General features: G+C 36.4%; 2 protein-coding genes across 7 annotated transcripts in view; one reads left to right on the forward strand and one right to left on the reverse strand.

Annotated features, from left to right (window-relative positions):
• The window catches only part of LOC136849098 (cylicin-2-like), a 123,361-nt gene that overhangs the window by 77,905 nt on the left and 25,456 nt on the right, over positions 1–20,000 (reverse strand). The gene's annotated exons all lie outside the window — the stretch shown is intronic.
• LOC136849099 (KRAB-A domain-containing protein 2-like) overlaps positions 1–20,000 on the forward strand; it is a 37,489-nt gene that overhangs the window by 163 nt on the left and 17,326 nt on the right. Inside the window, exons 1-4 of one of the 5 annotated variants that reach the window (XM_067122059.1) lie at positions 1–275; positions 584–675; positions 5,390–5,421; positions 9,647–9,826. The exon at positions 1–275 is cut by the window's left edge and continues 163 nt beyond it. In XM_067122059.1, coding sequence (XP_066978160.1) covers positions 38–275; positions 584–675; positions 5,390–5,421; positions 9,647–9,680 — 396 coding nt within the window. In that variant the 5' untranslated portion in view covers positions 1–37 and the 3' untranslated portion in view covers positions 9,681–9,826. Of the gene's footprint in view, positions 276–583; positions 676–5,389; positions 5,422–9,646; positions 10,516–17,726; positions 18,109–19,392; positions 19,997–20,000 lie in introns of those variants that run through there. The other 4 variants (XM_067122057.1, XM_067122058.1, XM_067122054.1 and 1 more) reach the window with 4 other exon arrangements.

The following is a 20,000-nucleotide window of genomic DNA, read 5'->3' on the forward strand; positions in this document are numbered from 1 at the left end:
ATTTTTAGTGTAAAGGACTATCTAGTATTGTTACTAAATGGAGTGGAGTAAGGAGGAGACCATACGGTTCATAGAAGCCTACCAGAAAAGGGAGTTGATTTGGGACCCAAGGCACGTGGCTCATTACAACAAGCATCGAAAACAAGATGCGTGGGAGGAAGTAGCCAAGGAAATGGGAACATCGGTAGATGTGTGCAAGAAGAAGATGGAATATCTTTTGGCAGCCCTAAGGAGGGAAAAAATGAAAATAAAGAAGAGCACTGGTACTGGAAAAGGTGAGTAAATACTATCGTATTAACTTTATTTAACCATACTGTAATATATGAACGCGTCATTCACAAATATATTCCATATTCCTACTCTGCATTTAATGTTGTAATAGCTCCAACCATGTTACTCAAACCAATAATTTACAGTGTGATAAAAGAAAAAACTAAGCTACATTTAAATAAAAAGTATTTACAAAAGAAAAATACTTTGTTCTTATTTATTTCCTTACCTAAAAAAAAACGAAAATATATCGATTATATACGCAAAACATTCTAGGACTTTCCAACGAAAACAGTCACTTTTTTTTTTTCAGGAGTACACGAGGTTTACACTAGCTCATGGTTTGCCTTTGACAGTCTGAAATTCCTATGGGACAAGAACAAACCTAAACCAGCATCAAGTACAGTAAGTAAACAGTATTTAGCCCAATAAGTACTAATTATTTTAAGCTAAACTACATTACATTTCATTACAAGTACAAGCTTTTTTTACAAATTTATCTTTGGGGATACCACAATAGGGAACTTTTTCAGCAGTGGTTTCTGTGCACAGTTATTTTGCCACGGTACTTCATTAAAAAAATTATCAGCTAACTCCTCCCTTTACTTCAAACAATGTAGCCTTTGTTTTGCTTGCAATCCCTCTCAAGAATTGGAATAAAAGATTTAAGCCTAAGGCCAAGCACTGGAACCTATGAGGCCATTCAGCGCTGAAGGGAAATTGAGAGTAAAAAGGTTTGAAAGGTGTAAAAGGAGGAAAACCTCGTAGTTGCACTATGAAACAATTGTTAAGAGAGGGTGTTAAAAAGGAAGAAAGCATATGAACGGCTGGACAGTAAAAGGCATTGAAGGCGTTGCAGCTGGGGGGCGAAGGTACGCTGCAAAGAACATTAAGTAATGCCCATAGCTTGGAGTACACCACCACGTGAGGTGCCGGGACCACACTAACCTCCCCCCCCCCCGAATATGGAGCAACTCCTCTCAGGGAAGGAAGTGAGCCCATCTCATGCGTTGCTCCTCTTCAATTTCCATTTGTCACACCTGCCTAAAAACACGCCGTTTCTTTACGTACTATGATTTAACCTCCAAGCTGATTCAGGTGTCGTATTCGTCACCACAGATACTGAATAAAAAAGGTTCCGAAAATGGACTGCATACAAACCATGCTTTCTTGTTTTCGGGTACCGATAAAGTTCATATTGGAAGGCTGCTCCTTTTAAGTAGTATCTAAAGTACAAATTTTAATGTTTATGATTAGATAATGAGCGATATTATATGTATATGGTATGTTGTCACTGTTGTAGAAATGTGAAAAAATTTTTCGTCTCAGAATTGAACCTACACACAAGAAATTTTATTCTCATTTAAAATGTGTTAAGACGTCTTTCTTCACAGTATAATTCAAATTAATTTAACACAGGTTTAACGCATGTAACGTTTCTTCTGCTCTACCAGATTTCCTGTGTTCTTATATTACAACTATGTGGTCATGCAGAAACACAAATTTATTGCCTGAAAATATAAAGGACCGTGTAAGAATGAAGTGCATGCAATACAAAGACGATATAAAATTAATTTTTGACAATGCTCATAAGATCACGAAAACCTTTGGGAATTTCTTGGAAGAATTTAATTCACTATAGTACGGTCATTTATATTTAGTAGAACCAAGTCATGCTAATTTCATTGTAAAGAACTATTGTAAATATTGTATGTAGATTATAATAATTAAATAAAAAAAAAATTTTCTTGACCCCATCTTCCCTTAGCCGGGAAAATAGCTCTACAGTCCTCCCCCAACGAAAGTAAGCAACGTCATCTTTCCGGCCATGTGGGTTTCTCCGTCCCAGCACGACCACGACCACATGGTCTGATCGATCCTTCTCTCACTTCTCCCACGAACAGACCTCCCCCCATCCAAGACCCCAACGCTCCCACGTACAGACCTCCCCAGATCCCAGCCCTACCAACCCAAGACCCCAACGCCAACCCTTGTCGCTTTGACTGCCGCTGCCGCACTGGCGCTGGTGCGAGTGGTGCGGGCATGAGTCTGCGTGGTTCCACTCCTGCTGCTCCCACCACACGGTGAGGACATACCGCATCTGTAGACGCTGTTGCTGTCTGGCTGTTTATTTTCATTTATTATAACCGAAAACACCATGCCAGTCATCAGTATAAAGGATAATAACAATCCGAAGCTCGCGGAACGAAGAATAATGGGGATCCTCCATGATATAACTGGCGTACGTTTAACGGGTTTTCGAAAGAACCAAAAGGGATTTGCTGTCCAGCTAGCAAACTACGAAGATAAAATCAAGTACTTGGATACCGCTACCAGAGAGGCCCTGTCTATCGAAGGCATAGAGGTAGTTAAACCTCCTGATTATAGAGCTAAATGCACTTTCATCATTAACAACGCCTCACGATTTTACCGACGCTTTGGAGAAGATGGCTTGAAGGAAGAGATTGAAGAGGGAATCGGTTGTAAAGTTATTAACATGACGCTCATGGGAGAAAGACTACGAGTGGAACTTAATTCTCCAGAAGAGGCTCAACGGGTTTTAGAAGCAAGATGCATCGAGACGGAAAATTTTACCACCCGAGATATAGACCCTCAGCGGTATTCACGAGTTCCTCAATGTCCTAGGTGCTTTTCCTACGCCCACGGGAGGGTCGACTGCCCCAGTAGTGAACAGCTTTGCTTTATATGCGCCGAGCCTGGCCACGATGACATAAGCTGCCCCAACAAAGAGAACCCCAAGTGCAGGAACTGTCATCAGGACCATGTGGCCATTGCCTTCAAGTGTCCGTTCCGGAAGGTTCGACTGTTAGAACTGGATGAACGCGCCGATTGTGACTTGGAATCTTTGATTATCGTTGACCAAATGAGACGATTCCACGGGGAAAAGGGCCCTTCATCGAACGAGGATGAATCATCAGAAGGGAGATCGGATACCTTTGAAGGCGCAGCTGCTGGACCAGAGAATGCCGGTGAAGGTGCAGTAGCTGCCCCCGAATCGTCCTCGCCAGAACGCCGTTCTGCAGGAGCGGTATTTGAGACACTCGTAACATTCAACTTCGATGCCTTGCAAAGCTTTTTAGATCAGTCCAGAGGGCTACCCTCGCAGTTACATCAAGAAACCGTGGAAAAGAAGTCTTGGAAGACCGTTAGGATATTGAAAGCTCCAGACCCACAGAAGGGCGAAGGACCCTGCCGAAGATGTCGCAAAGTAGAAAATTTCCAGCCTCCGTTAAATACAGAACCAACGGCGACAGTTACTTTCCCTGTTTTACCTCCGCGTCCATTGAGGAAAATAACTGCATGATAAATCTGATATGTACTGTAGAATGTTAGTAAGAATCAATTTTGACTATGTAATTTGCTAGGTGAAATAAATGTCAAGAAGAAATCCTTCATAGGTCAAATATACCATATTTTGTATCTCACCAATTGTATGTTTGTTAGTAAAATGTATTTTATACATTCGACATTTCAAATAAATTGTAAGTAAATTACAAAAATAAATTATAAAATAATAATAATAATAAACTAATATGAAGCGAAGCACATCTTGAGTGGGTGTGCGTAAATTTATAATCAAATTTCTACATGGCTAGACAATTATATTGGTTTGTTACAGCGACCGGGAGCTTGCGTTACATTATTGTAACCTGTCGGTATTTCGAAGTTACTATTGTTGCAAGTTCTGAAACCAAATGACGGATACATTTAATTGCAAATAGTAACATTAATCAACTTAATGCTGACCTTAATGTAACTTTAAGCATGCAATCATAAGCAACGATGACGGTAACAAGTTTCATTACAACAGGAAAACTAACTTTTTCTATTTAATTTTTTTGCCATTAATGGTCGCGAAAAGAAAGTGCAAAATATTGTTGAAATTGTTGCTTAATTTCAAAATTAATTTTGGTCATGTTAACCTTATTACATTTCAGCTAGGATTGGAACGTTTTCAAACAATTATGCGCTTTCCTCTTGCTATAACCATAAACTACGTTTCATAATCATAAAACTAAATGTAGTATCGTTAAAACCTTGAGCTTATCCCTCATTCACCCCGTCCCTCCCCATCACCCAAATCTAAATTGCCACCGGGTACAATTTTTTCACTATTTATTTTCCATGAAACATTACGGCATTTTTGTGGCATGAAAATTAGTTTTATAGACGGAAGCTTTACAGTCTATACAGATACAACAATATAATAAAGGACAATGCGAAAGATAGCAGGAACACTAACCAGCATATGGCAACATGCGGTATCACCGCACCGAGCTGTCTGTGTCAGGATCCTGGGCTGCTCTCAGTCTTATGACGTGTTACTTTCAAAGTAGGACTGACACTATACGATATTCTCGATTGATATGCCATATATATTCATGGAAAATCGGCATTCATTTCACAACAGAAAGGAATTTGCTTATATTTTACAAAGAAAAAAAGTTCCGCCAATGTAGTAGTTAGAGGATTCTGGCAGTAACTAAAGAAATATATATTTAACTCCCAACTTATATCTTGAAGGATTGTTTATTACCATTGCAGAACTATAATCTGCGGTCTATTTCAATAACGATAAGAAAGCGCAAACTAACGTTACGCATGCCAACAGAGTCACAGACCTCCAAGGCATGTGAACAAGGCAACAGCGAACTGCGTGGTGCAGGGGTACGTCTTGTACCGGCGTATGTAAATGAAAATACGAAACATTTAGGTCGATGACTGGTAAAACTGATGTTTACAAGTTCGAGGAAATCTAACATCCATATATTATAAAAACACTAATTTCTCGTCTTGAAACCCGTGTAATATCAGATTTTGGGGTGAAAATGTCGAAGAATTAAAATATCTAAACTGATAGTAATTGGGAAGAAATTCGAATATATACTGTAGTAGTTTCAGTTGAATACAATTAAAGAGGAATTTTCAAGAAACTGACTTGGCAACTGCCAGTGTTACCAATTAAGGAATATGTATTATTTCGTGTCGGTCAGTTTTACCAGAATATCTTTCGTACCACTATTGACTTTTTTTTTTTTTTTTTTATTAAACTAAAATATTTGTAATTGAACAGAATAAAAATCATTGTCTATTTCAGAATTTCCCGGGGAAGGAAGTTTCACTGTTAAGGTACGTTTACTCTGAAGATTTTTTTTAGCTAGATTTGTCCCAGGTAAAACTCTCCAGGATATCAGTGGTTCCCAATCTTTTTTTGGCCATGCCCCATCTAATCACCTCTAAAATCCTAATGCCTCCTGTGCTGATATATAATTTTTATTATTCAAAAATTGAACTCCTATTCACGTGGAGGAAGCCAAAAAGGCCATTAATTGGTTTAAACAAGCTTCTAAAGAACACGGCCTTCATGGAAGAGAAAAATAAAAGAACCAAAAGACAGTTAAAGTTCTGAGAAAGAAATTAGTAAGAAATTGTAAAAAAAAAGAATAGCAAGTAATATTAAAATAACAATGATGATGACGATGATAATATTAATAAAAGAATATTCACTGGTAATAGAGGGAGAGAGTGAGAAAATAGAATATTAAAATATTTGTGGATTGTCTCATATGGAAACAGCAAATAAAGTTTCAAAGCATCAAATAGAGAACTGAAATGTATACAGTATAAAATAATTTGAATTTAAGCTTTTTTCTGTACTGTAATACTTCGATAATTTGAATTACTTCTTCTTACTGCATTTTCAACAAAATAAAGGCCGTACCTATCAAATGCAAAAAAATACACTTTGAAAATACACTCGCCTCAAGATAAGATGACTAAAGTTAGTCTTAGTGAGATCCTTGCGCTTCAGGCCTGCTGCAGAGAGATTTTATATTATTTACTACATTAGTCGGCTTCAGTCTCAAATCACCTCGTCTAGCGATGTCCAGTCGTTTTCTTTTCTTCGGTAGCAAATGAGTTACAGCACTAAATCCACATTCAGCTAAATATGAAGGTGGGAATGGCAGCAACAGTTTCCTTGCATTGAAACTATGAAAGCCATGTGATGGTTGTAATAACGATGGTGATAATATATTATATGGAGTACATATGCAATTACACATCTACACATGTACATACACACTAGTATTTTTAAGTATTCGTACTGTATATACACCGTATGTATTAAACTCGCGCACACACTCATAAACACAGACTTGCTAGAGAAAATTCACTGTTATTAACTCATCTTCGAATTGCCCCCCACCCCCTTAAAAATCAAATTGCCTCCACGTTGGGGATCATTGCTCTAGATGGTGTAAATGGAAGCGAAAGCGTTCTAGCTGTAATTTCTCGTACTGTTTTCGATATGCCATCCATTGAGAAATGTAAGTAGAATAGTTCTCAAACAATGCTTTTCTTACAACAGTGTGAGAGGTTTCCCCAACTGTAGAATGTCTCATTAAATCGCCACAAGGAAAAGAAAGCAAGTGCTACAAAAAAAAGCAGAGATACTAAAAATTCCTGCACTTGACATAACAAGAAAGTGGCACAACCTGCGTTGTCAAATGAACAGTGACTTAAGAAAAAAGGGAATAAAAAGTGGCATGGGGGCCAAATGATATATGAATGTGAAAAGTACTTGGGAATTCTTTGAAGCTCTTCACTCTAGATGGTCTAAACCGAAAGGAAACATCAGTACAAAAAACATAGGAAGTATTACAACTCGTTTTATTCATATTTATATGAATCGTGCATATTCTGTCATACACACACACACACACACACACACACACACACACACACACACACATATATATATATATATATATATATATATATATATATATATATATATATATATATGTGTGTGTGTGTGTGTGTGTATGTGTGTATAATATATATATATATATATATATATATGTGTGTGTGTGTGTGTGTGTGTGTGTGTGTGTGTGAGAGAGAGAGAGAGAGAGAGAGAGAGAGAGAGAGAACTTTTTTTTATCTTTTATTAGAGAAAATATATATTTTAGTTTTAACAGTATTACAAGCAGAATTTTATCAAAGTTGTCTTAAATTTACCAGAAATTATAAAAGTAAGCGCTGAGTTACGGAAACATTAATTATTACACTGGATAAAGAACTTATTTACTTAATGTGAAAGATCAAAGAGAGAGAGACAGAGCGAGATTTAAGAGCCACTCGCTGACAAAAATTCATGCGACCTTCACGTGATCTGTTCACTAATGAGGCAGCAGAACAACAAATTGCTCTACTGTAGGCCTACTTTGTCTTGCCTTGATAGCTAGATATTTCTGCACCTTACCATAAAAAAAAACCGTAATATGACTTCAGTCATGAATTATAACGAACAATTTCCCAAAAATAATATCAGTATATCTACCAACAAAATAATAAAGAGAAGAATGCCTCGTCATCGGGAGGGTTTAAAATAGCGCTGTCATTGAGTCAAGTGGGGAAAACGCGTGACGCTTCCCGTGAGAAGTTTCCCAGAATGGCGCAAGAGCCGGTTTCGAGAAAGGTCAGTCAGTTGATAGCAGATGAGCCTTTGAAATAAATTATCTTTATTAGCATTCATTGTTATATCATTCCCATGAAAATGACTATAACGAAAATTAATTTGTTTATGAAGGTACCTCGAGATAGGAGGTGCAATCTTGGAAAAGATTATTTTATGAATTCTTTTATCGGAATATCACAAGATTTACATTTTTTCCTCATCTTTTAACTTCAGTATAAGAATAAAATAGTGGAATATTTAAGTAATGTGCCGTTTTTCAACGATTGTTTAAAAAATGAAAATTTAGTATTTTCTTAATAGCCCACAAAATGTAAATTGGTAATTTGCTAAAGAAACTCAAAATGCTCCTGTAAAAGGATGTGAAGAATTGCTGCATGTGTTTGATAAATACAAACAAAATGAATTTAATGATCCTCCGATGAACATGTCTTCGATCAAATAAAAAAAATAGGCTAATGCTTTCCTTCATGCTTAATGAAATATTTACTATAACAAAAATCACTGCTCCGAAGGAAAGCGATAAAATGGACATACACAAGAGATTACTGACAATAAGGAAAGCGTAAAAAGCAGAAAAGGCGATAGTAAATGAAACTTCAATATCTTTATATATACAGTACTTTTATCATCAAAGCCGTGTTTACACCGGGCAAGTAGAGAGGCAAGTCAAGTGTGCAAGTAACCTGCTCTCATTTTACAAGTAGTTATGGCAAGTGTTGTTTACACGCAACAAGTGATCGATTAAAAAGTGTGGTGTACGTTTGGCGCGTACAATGCGTCCTTCCACTCTCTGACAATGGGTCGTGCAAAGACTGTGATTAATAATGTCAAGTATTGTATGGTGAAATTTTAGAAATACCATTTGAGGAGGAGGTTCAAAAAGAAAAGCGAATATGGGTGAGGGAATGGATACAAAGAAGAAATGAACATGGGGCTTCATCATCACTTTTAAGAGAGCCTCGTTTGGAAGATCATCACAATGAATATAGAGCGTGGTTGAGAATGTCCCCGAGGTTGTTTGATATGTTACTTGATGCAGTGGGTCCTGAAATACAGAACTGTGATACCTTGATGAGAGATGCATTACCAGCTGGAATCAAATTGGAAATAACCCTCACATATCTAGCAACGGGAAATTCATCCAGAAATCTATACGGCACCAGTTTCGGGTTTCAATTGCTGCAATTTCTAAGCTAATCCCTGAAGTATGTGACATAATTTACAACAAGTTGCATGAATATATGAAGGTAAGTATTTTAATGAGATTTTAAGTGTTTATTATATCCATCTTAACAATTAATGTTTTATATTGTATTTTACAGTCATGTTTGTTACAAAACAAAATACTGCTCTCAAGCACAAAAATAACAACCACTTTCACTGAAATATATAAATACATTTGTTGGTTTTATGAATTGTTGGATGAGAGTGCTGCGAGCCTGTACTTTGTCAACACCCGCTGTATATCCTCTTGAGCCAAAATGCAGTGTTCAGTATGTAGTTTTTTTAGCTGAACTGCAACGTGTTTTCCAAATGCTTCACACTCATCATCGACTTGCTTGGAATTAATGATGGCTTTACTTAGTTCTTTAAGCTCCATTATGGCTGCTGTTACTTCACTGATTCGTTTCCCTGATCCTGTTTTCTGCATAGATACGGCTGGATTTGAATACCCCTCAATGTTTTCAGATTGTGGGGAATGCGCAGAATGTTGGGTAAAATCACCTTCTCCTAAATTGCTTTGAATACCATGGTCATCTCCCCCTGGTGTGTCAGCTGCTGTATCCTGCAATGCATAAAATAGTATTCTAACGTATACTATAAATTAACAATGCTAGAATTATGAAGCTACGCACTCTGCCTTCTTTACAGGTACCCGAGTCAGAAGAGGCGTGGAGAGACATAGAAAGAGGTTTTAGTGATCACTGGAACTTTCCTAAATGTTACGGAGCAGTGGATGGCAACCATATTGAAATTCGAGCCCCTCCTAATTGTGGCAGCACCTTCTGCCATTCCAAGAAAAGCAACAGCATTATTTTGATGGCCTTAGTTGATGATGACTATTGTTTTAGATGCACTGATATTGGATGTAAAGGATCTGTATCTGATGGAGGGATTTTTCAAAGGTGTTCTCTGGAGGTGTCATTGTAGGGGATGATGCTTTCCCGCTCCAAACTTTTTTGATGAAGCCTTCCTCAGGAATGAATTTAAGAAGAAAAAGTCTTTAACTATAGATTGTCTAGAGCCAGGCAAATTGTGGAAAATGCATTTGGGATTTTAGTTAGTAGATTCCGAGTATTTGAAAGACCTATTGCGTGCAGTGTTGATACACTAGACAAGGTAGTGCGTGCATCATGTATGCTTCATAACTGGTTGAGATGCAATGCAGGTCGTGACTATTTACCATATGGTTGTTTAGATGCAGATGATACTACACAGGTGATAGGATTCATGGAACTTGGAGATCACAAACTACAGGACTACATACTATAACTCGTGTCGGTATTAATCGCCATGAAAGAGATGCAAAAGCTATCAGAGACGCATATAAGCAGTATTTCGTGACAGAAGGCAAATTGTCATGGCAGGACAGAATGGTTCACTGAGTATTTCAGTATTGTGAAACTAAAATGTCATTGCATTTTCATATGTCAAATAATATCAGTATCATGTTATCAAGTACTATATGATGTAATGTAGGCTAGCTTTTGTGATAAATAAATGTACTTACCAAATTGCTTTGTGACGTTCGTTTCAGTGTTCCTTGTTTCATGACGTCTTTCATTAATGGAAACCATTTTATTGCAGGCTTATACACGTCTTGAGGGCCAGCACCTGAACGTTCTGACTTTTCTATTTTATTCTGTTCTTGCTGAAATGTTGCCCTTAAACTTTTAATTTTCTGTTTTACGTCATTTATCCCAAAGTTTTCTATTTCCATCTTCACGCATAGGTCATTGAGAGCACGCTGCCGTGCCTGCTTGTTTCGGTATATTTCAGCATGCATGTTCCACAAACACTCGTGCTCCTTATACACCATCACAAACTTGCATGTGAGTTCCTCAGTCCACCTTGCAGGCATTTCTGAGAGTATAAAACACAACAATTGGCAATAAACAAAAACCGTATGCTCTTGCACAATGCCTGTCCGGCAACTGAGCTGGAGAGGAAGACGACCAAGTAGTGTTCTCACAGGCCAAGTAAGTGGCAAGTAGCTTGCCAGCATGTAGGGAGGGGAGGCAAGTTGCCCGAAATAGAACTACGGCCTGTTAACTCGCCTTGCCTCTCAGCTTGCGTGGCAAGTTGCTAATTACTTAACTTGCTTAATTAAGAAAGGCAAGTATTAGGGATACTTGATGTTTTTTCTGTGACAACTTCCTCTCTCTCTCTCTCTCTCTCTCTCTCTCTCTCTCTCTTATTGCTCAGTATACACAGAGAATCGTTTACTCCATCAGTTCGTATTAAAGCACAATATTCTGTTAAGGCTCTTTTACACGTGACAAGTAGAAAGGCAGGTCAAGTGTGCAATAACTTGCTACAAGTTACTTGCCGTGTGTAAACATTGTGTTTACACACGTCAATTTACTTGAAGCAAGTTACTTGCACACTTGACTTGCCTCTCTACTTGACCCGTGTAAAAGGGGCTTTATGGAAGTCTGAAGCGATGCGTGTAAGAACACAACATTGAAAAGAAAAGGCGACGTGAAATTAGTAAATAAACTGAAGGAAATAGAGCCCAATGCCGGCAGAGACATGATGGTTTGAAAAATCAACTCCTCCCGCTCGAACTACAAAAGAAAGATGAAAAAGATTCTGAACAATGAGAAGTCGGGAGCTGGAACGGGCGCCATATTGAAACCAACACTGGTATTTCAATGGTCTTGTATTTTCACGTCAACAGGAACGTCAGGTGTGTGAAAATTCAATATTAGATGAGTAAGACACGACGGGAAAAGTAAGGGGATGACCCAATAAGTTTATGACCTTTATTGATAAAAAATACAATTTTTAAGCAATCCGAAAAATAATGCATAATGAAAACTTGCTTATGACTATTTGCTAATATATGAAAGCGGCCTAATCTACAAACTCCAGATATATAGCATTCGTAATAACCCCAGATTTCAAAAGATATATTGTAAACCCATATGCAAATAAATTTTCAAGGTAACATTATTAGTCTCGAAATTCACTCTTAGTTAGCCTAAGCAGAGTTGTTTACGAACCCTTTTCATCAAATTATGAGTTATAGCCAACTGTGAATTCTGATTCCCTCGTTTTCTAGCACTTATGTTTTAATTGAAAGTGACGCTATTTTGTCTTTTGAATATGAAGCTACGTCGTCTATACGTATAGCAGTCAACGGAAATGAGGGGTTATGGTCTTGGTCTCCTAAAATATCCTGAAATGTCCTTTCCTCCAAAAATAGCCTTAAATGTCATACGTTCACTTCAAATCCTATGTAGTTACGTCTTCTTTATTTTAGTAATAAACATGCTTCAACATTTTGTTTGTTACTTTGCGCGGAAATTAAACACCACCACAGGCAGTAGATCGTCGACTAGTCTTGAGCCGTGGCCCAGTATTCTTATGGAGAATTATACTATGCTTGATTATTCATACACCAACAGCGGATATCCTCAGTGATTCTAAGTGGAACGAGTAATTTACTTGCATACAATTGCAACGAATGAAACTACAGTACTTAAATTAACAGCTGTAAAATATAGACTGAAGTCATATTCCTTTATATGTAGGCCTATGTGTGAATACATAATTTAGTAAGTTTTCTTTCATTTATATGTATGCCTAACATTTTATAAACTACCACTGGTTTGTGTTCATTAATATATAATGAAAATGACGGCTGAGGTAAAATGGGGTTTTCATTGCACTGATATGATATCATATCAGATAAGCCCACGTCAGTGTAACCTTTCAGTGTAGTTAGTTACCACAGCAGTACACATTTCTATAATTAAGCACCAATTTGTGGAAATATTATTGTGGTATACTTCAGGTCCTCAAATAACTGTTCCCTCAAATATGCTAAATGTCCCCAATAAATCCACAAAACAATGTTACGATCCACACATGAAAAGTGCTCACTGTCACTTGGAGGTTACCTTGTTTGAAATTGGAGTGTTTTTGAGCTAGTTCTTCATCTATAACTTTTATGGGTTCCCATAGCTTCTTCGACAGAATGAGAATGATTACCATAAAACCTCGGCTCATATTAAACCTTATTTAGCAGAGTGAAGACAGTAACTCCTGCTAATAAATTTATTTATCTCCGTATATATATATATATATATATATATATATATATATATATATATATATATATATATATATATACACACACGTAAAATTACCTCACTATGTTTATTGAGTGTCACCAACGATTTTTTAAAACAAAAACCTTTCCCTAAAAATATATCAGATGTATTTGCTGTTTTTATCTACATGTGTATACATTTACATAAGCAAAGATAAATAAATATATTTGACGCTAGTATCCCTGAGTGCCGTAAGCACCTGGTAAGTAAACCGGTTCTTGCGTCCTGCACAAGCAATCGATAGGTCTGTCTCTTATTGTATTTCGCTCTTGTTTTTATGTATATACTTGTAAAAATTAAATGTATCTTTCCCTTAATGTACGTGCCATTTTTAACCTGGTGGCAATCACAGTAAATTCCTTCTTAAATGGTTAAAGATAAATTTGATCAAGAATAATTAATTATTAATTTCTTAACCTTGTAAGAAGATAAATGTTTTTACCGTCATACTTCAAGAATGGACATTAGGTTTCAGACGAGAGTGTGAGGAAAACTCTGAGGCTGTTTTACATTTATTTGCTCGTTTGATGCTGTGAAATCCCCGCTCTGTTTGAGAGATACAGCGCTCCGGTTTTTTTTTTTTCTTTTGTGGGAAACTGGGAACACTGCAAAGTCCCTATATCCTCGTCTGAATCAAAACTTGAGGGATTCGTTATGTAGATCCAAGGCATAAATATTTTCACAACTAAGAATCGTCTGAAACCCTTAACCGTGTATATTTAAAGGAATAAGTGTATAACTGTGTGAAATATATATATATATATATATATATATATATATATATATATATATATATATATATATATATATATATATATATATATATATATATATATATATATATATATATATATATATATATAATATATAAATATATATATATATATTTAACGGGTTTTATGATTACATGGAACGATAAGTAACTATATGGTGTCCGATTCAGAATACGAATAGCCGAGACAAATGTAAAATTATTCGTGACTTCAATTTTATACGCTCACACGTTAAGTTGCGGACTAAAAGATATCACAACTCCGGCATTATCATATTTCGATGGCTAATGCTGACTAGCGTGAGAAGGCCTTGACACCCACATTACAAATAACAGATATATAATCAAAATACTGAAAACCATAAAATTTTAAAACTAAACTGCTGACGGCTTAAGTCAGTGCTCACTATCTTAGTTATGGCTGGCTTACAGTATATGTTCACTATGTTTGGCACATACGTGTCTGAAATAATTTCTTCAAACTCGGTTATAATTACGGTCATCAGCCCGTATGAGAAATCATAAGTGGAACAGAGTGGAAAAAATAGTATCGATAGTAATGGAATAAAAACGAAAAGGATACAATAGTTAAGTGCGCATAATGGAAAGCAACCTACAGCTGGCAACTTTTCAGTTTCCAGAACAACTGACGTATACGTCCATCTGTAATTTCCAGAATCCTAACATGAACCTTTGATCCGTTCGTATTGTACCAAACGGCTTCGCCTGTTCTCTCAATCGTTCCTTCCGAATGATAACTCAATAACGCCACCCTTGACTCCAATCTGAAATTTTAACAAATCAGCAGATACACAAGTCTTTCGTAGATGATAAACAACCTCTGAAGTCGACAACAACATGGCATTGGTATGTTGCCCGAAATGACTCATTCGAAGCACGAGCAAGCCCAACCCAGTCATGCAGCAAACATGTGCTGAACGGGGTCTGTGTTTCAACGGCACAGGTGCCTCAATCAATATGCCTGCAAGCTCGCCTCGCTTCTCTCTTCGTAACACCAGTAAATCATTCCCTCTCTCTTTCTCTCTTGATACCAGTTTATAAGTCCCTTTTTATTTTCTTTATCTCTCTCTCTCTCTCTCTCTGCTGTAGCAAAAACCCAGTCCCTCCTCTCCCTCCCTCTCTCCTAAATGCTACAGCGTACCGTAGTTTTTTTTTCTTTTATTAGAGAAAATATACAACATTTTACAGTTTTAACACTGTTGCAAGCAGAATTTTATCAAAGTTTACTTAAATTTACCAAAAAATAACAAATATAATTTTATCCTACCATTCGGGTTGACATACATATTTTTAACGTGTACATTTTACAAATAATCTATTTATGTCAATGTTTAATATTTTTCTGAAATTGCGCACATATTCTGTATTTGTAGTCTCAGGCCATCACAGGCACCAAATAGTTCCATGGCGGATTACTCATGCTATTGCGCTGTAATTCCTACTAAAACTATATTAATCTAATCTTTTTCGACTACTATTGACTTGGTGTTTACGGTTTTATGTTACAGTAATATCATTTGCTCTAAAATTAATATACTTTGCGAAATGTCATATCGTGCAAGTATTGCGTGTCTTTAATATTTTTTCAGGAAATTTCTCGGGAATATTTTGTGTAATCTGTTTACTGGTAGTTTTACAGTTACATACTCTGATAAGATATAATGCGTCGGGTCGTTTAGTCATACAGTACATATTGATAAGATAAACTGCACTGGTTAAAAATGACGACACTCTAGAAGCTTCTGACTATCCGGAGTTGATTAAAAGATGTAACATATTCAATTTCTATATCTGATTTCATGCAAACATTCTTTTTTAATATGTAAAATAGATTATTAATAATGACTGAGTATATCAGAATATGTACTTTCATAGTAAAGATATACTAATAAAGGAACGTAGTCCTACATTATTGATGTTCTGCCATTGACTATAAGCTGCTTCTCTTTGTTTTTATATATATATATATATATATATATATATATATATATATATATATATATATATGTGTGTATATATGTGTGTGTGTGTGTGTGTGTATTATGTAGACACACACACACACATATATATATATGCGAAGTGAGAGCTCTTGAGTTTATAAAGCTTGTAAGTTGATATTCACAAGCATCCATCATTTCAGTTTCAGTTTTATTCTCTTTAGCAAAGCTGTACATACTCATCCAGTTCAAGTTATCGAAAACAGCCAAAAGCAGTTCATAGTCAATGGCAGAACATCAAATAATTTAGGAATACTTATTTTTTAGTATATTTTTTTAATGAAATTATTTTGCATATTCTGGCATACTCAGTCATTATTAATATTTCAATTTTACATACATACATACATACATACATACATATATATATATATATATATATATATATATATATATATATATATATATATATATATATATATATATATATATAGTATATCTTTTAATGAAATTATTTTGCATATTCTGGCATACTCAGTCATTATTAATATTTCAATTTTACACACACACACACACACACACATATATATATATATATATATATATATATATATATATATATATATATATATATATATATATATATATATATATGCATGCACGTGTGTGTGAAAATTATTTTATGCCTCAGGTTTGTCAACAAACCATGGACTGGCAATCTACTTGAGAAATTCTCATCTTGATCTGTTTTCTTTTGACTTCTGTAAACTCCCCAACATATTTTAGCTGTTGCTTGTATGCTGGGCCCAGTTGCCAGTTCAGCTGATTCTCACGTAGGGTAGCTTGGCAACTGAATCTCCATCTCCCCTCCATCACTTGCCCTAATTGCTACGGGCCTTCTTAGGCGGCCCGCACACAGGAAAGTTTAGTGGAAAGTGGCCGGCCACTAAAATAAAAAAAATGGAACGCACGTCTTTGTATGGAAGACCGCAGACGAGCCACGAAAAGTGGACGACACTGCAGCTTCGTGGTTTTTCGTCTGATAACGTGGTCAAATAGCGATATCTGGTATCTCTCTGTGGCCACACTGACTACGACTACATCTCTCGTGGAAAAATAAACCACACTTTATAAAATCGCTTTAAATTTTGGAATTAAGCTTTGATAATGAATAAAAAACTACCATAAATAAAATATATACAGAATATAATTTGTTTATTTAATCCTTGAATAATAAAAGTTTATGCACTTGGGTCAGTAGGACAAAAAATTGGAATCAGAGAGAATTGTCATCATCCGTCAAAAGTAAATTCTGCTTTGACCGTTGGTTATTAAAAACGGTAAACAAAGGGGGTTTGTCAAAAATGTTAACGGGCCAGTATTTGAAGTATGAGTTTTAGAATTGTTTTCCTTACAGTTAAGTGTCTGTTGAGTTTTGTATTGTGAATGTTTTCCTTCCTGAGTTTGTGATTGGTAAATTTAGTAGTATGAATAAAATTTACATACATTGATTTTGTTCTCACCAAATTGTTTACAATGGTATTGTCTAAAAAGTGGTAACATCCGTGCCTGATGCATGTTGTTAACATATTTGTTCTAGTATTAGTGTAAATTTCGTTTTATTCAGTTATTTGTAGATTGTTTATATGTACTGTGCAGTATGTAAACACAGCGGAATGCTTTTGGTTAATTTTATAACAACTTTACTTGATGTAAATACCAGTTGTTTTGTTATTTTTAATAAAGTAAAAAAAAATAATAATAACAGTTTAAAGATGATCAACTTTGACAATTACGGAGGCAAATTAAATGCGGATGCAATTGCAACGGCAACACTGACGTTTAGTCGTTTGCCCACACTGAGCGCGGTCAAGGCGGCAACGCTGGTGGGTGCGAAGTGGCTGGTGGGTGTTTCTTGGCCACACCACAGTGGCTCACCACTAGTGGCCGTGAATAGAAACCGTTATTTTAAACCAGAGCGCGCAGACCAAAGACTTTTATGGTCGAGATACTCAGCTCTCTGTCTCTCAGTAGGTGATTGATTTGTAAAGGGGTGACAGCATACTGATGCTGAGATCATGGCATGTAGAGAGGTGATTGACTGTGAATCTTTAATCACGGAGGTTAAGAAAAGACCAGCTCTCTACGATTTTACAATGAAAGAATATAGTGACAAACATGCAAAGAAGAAATTATGGACTGAAGTATGTGAGGCTGTTTCCAGTGACTGGAATTATCTCACGTCAGAGGCTAAAAAAGAAAAAGGTAAGCATTTATATAATCCTTTGTATTTTAAATAACTAATGTATAATACTATACATTATATTTGTGTCACAACAAAACTATAATATCTATACTGTACGTTATACACGTCACAAACATACAGCCAGTGTGTAATACCAACAAGTTACAAACTGACAATTGGCACTGTCCTCTATTACTGTCACATCAAACAAGTTAATATATCTAAATTATATTATACTGCCATGGAACAGCTCCTTGAGATGCAGTGAAATGAGGCAGAATAATCTTCTGGCGGGTTTTCCTCTCATATTACCTCTGGAAACAACAGGTTCAATGTCTGACAAACAGCTTTCATATCGTGTCTTCAAAGTTGATAACCTCTGTTTTTTTCTAATTGTGCTTTCACTATGGCTCACAAAAATCAGGTTTGACATTTATTGGTATATGGAAAATTCTCCACTTATTGGACAATATGTCAAACGTGCATTCAACAAATCGTCTTGCACATGACAATCTATATTTGAAAATACGCTGCTGAACTGTTAAATTGTTGTTTGGATAAGGTCACAGTACGTTTTCTGTTAAAGCAAATGCTTCATTTCTCACAATGACAAATATCATGCATGTCCCATTATCATCACCAGGTTGTGTATAATTGCATGGCAGCCTCAGCTGACTGGCCTCCAGTCTCTTACCTAGATGAGATTTCTTTAACATTTGATTTTCCAGGAGCCCCTATATCTATAGCATTGAAGAAGTACTGTCTTGACACCAGTGTCATGAGTACGATGGAAAAACTGCTTATAATTAAACAATCTTGAGCCACAATTGTCTGGATTCCTAATGAGAATGTGCTTGCCGTCAACAGTGCCAAGCGCAATTCGGGAAATGTGTCGTTGCTTAAAAAAAATCTTTGCCAACTTGCCTCTAGTCTTCTTCATTTTTCATAGGCATGTAAATGGCATGTAGACTTTCCCAGAGTGCATCACAAGCCTTAAAAACAATTTTGCGAATCATTGATTCACCAAGAAGGTACTCAAAGTGAAGAGAAACAAAGCTGTTCCCTTTTGCTAGGAATCTTTAAGATTTTTACATAAATTGCTAATGTGGATTATGTAAGTGTACTTGATACTTGCAGCAGTTTTTCCGCAGACATAACTGTAGTTGTTGCCAGAGTGAGTTATACTAATTAATATGAAATTAACTATATTTGTGTCTAGGTATAGCTGTCTGTCTACATCTGTTTCTCTGCAAAATGTATGAAAATAATTTGTTACTGTCTAGTGTACGCTTCATTGGTTTCAGGACTACTGCTACAACGGAGATGGAAATCTCTCAGAGAATGCTTCAGGAGGGAGTTGAAGGCACAGCAGGGCATGCCAGGAGATGGTGGCTCAAACAGGAAAAAGTACATGTATTTCGATCAGCTTTTATTTCTGATAAGCACTCTAGACGAGCGACCAACCTGCAGTAATTATTCGGCACCACAATGTGACCAAGCTGAGGAACTTGGGGAAGGCACCAGTGACGTTACCCCTACGAACTTAGAAACCCCCGAGGGCCCCAGCAGCAAGGTAAAAACAAGGAAAATACCAGGAAATGTTTTGAAGAACTGACTGATGTCTTAAAGAATAAGGCGCAGGAATATACTGATGAAGATAAATATTTTCTAATGTCACTGCTTCCAAAGTTTAAGAAGTTTAATGATGATCAAAGGTTCGAAGCAAACCTAGAAATCCTGAAAATCATGAGGCGAGTACAACAGAAGTCAACACAGGGTCCACCTAATGAATATCATGGTACTATACCTCCCGCTCATGCATTCCCTCTGCATACGGCTCCACCATACATTCTTCCCACCACCCACGGTCATTTGCTTCATCAAGGTCATATACTTAAGCAACACCAGGTAA

The sequence above is a fragment of the Macrobrachium rosenbergii genome, chromosome 20, assembly GCF_040412425.1.
Source record: "Macrobrachium rosenbergii isolate ZJJX-2024 chromosome 20, ASM4041242v1, whole genome shotgun sequence".
NCBI classification, from domain to species: domain Eukaryota; kingdom Metazoa; phylum Arthropoda; class Malacostraca; order Decapoda; family Palaemonidae; genus Macrobrachium; species Macrobrachium rosenbergii.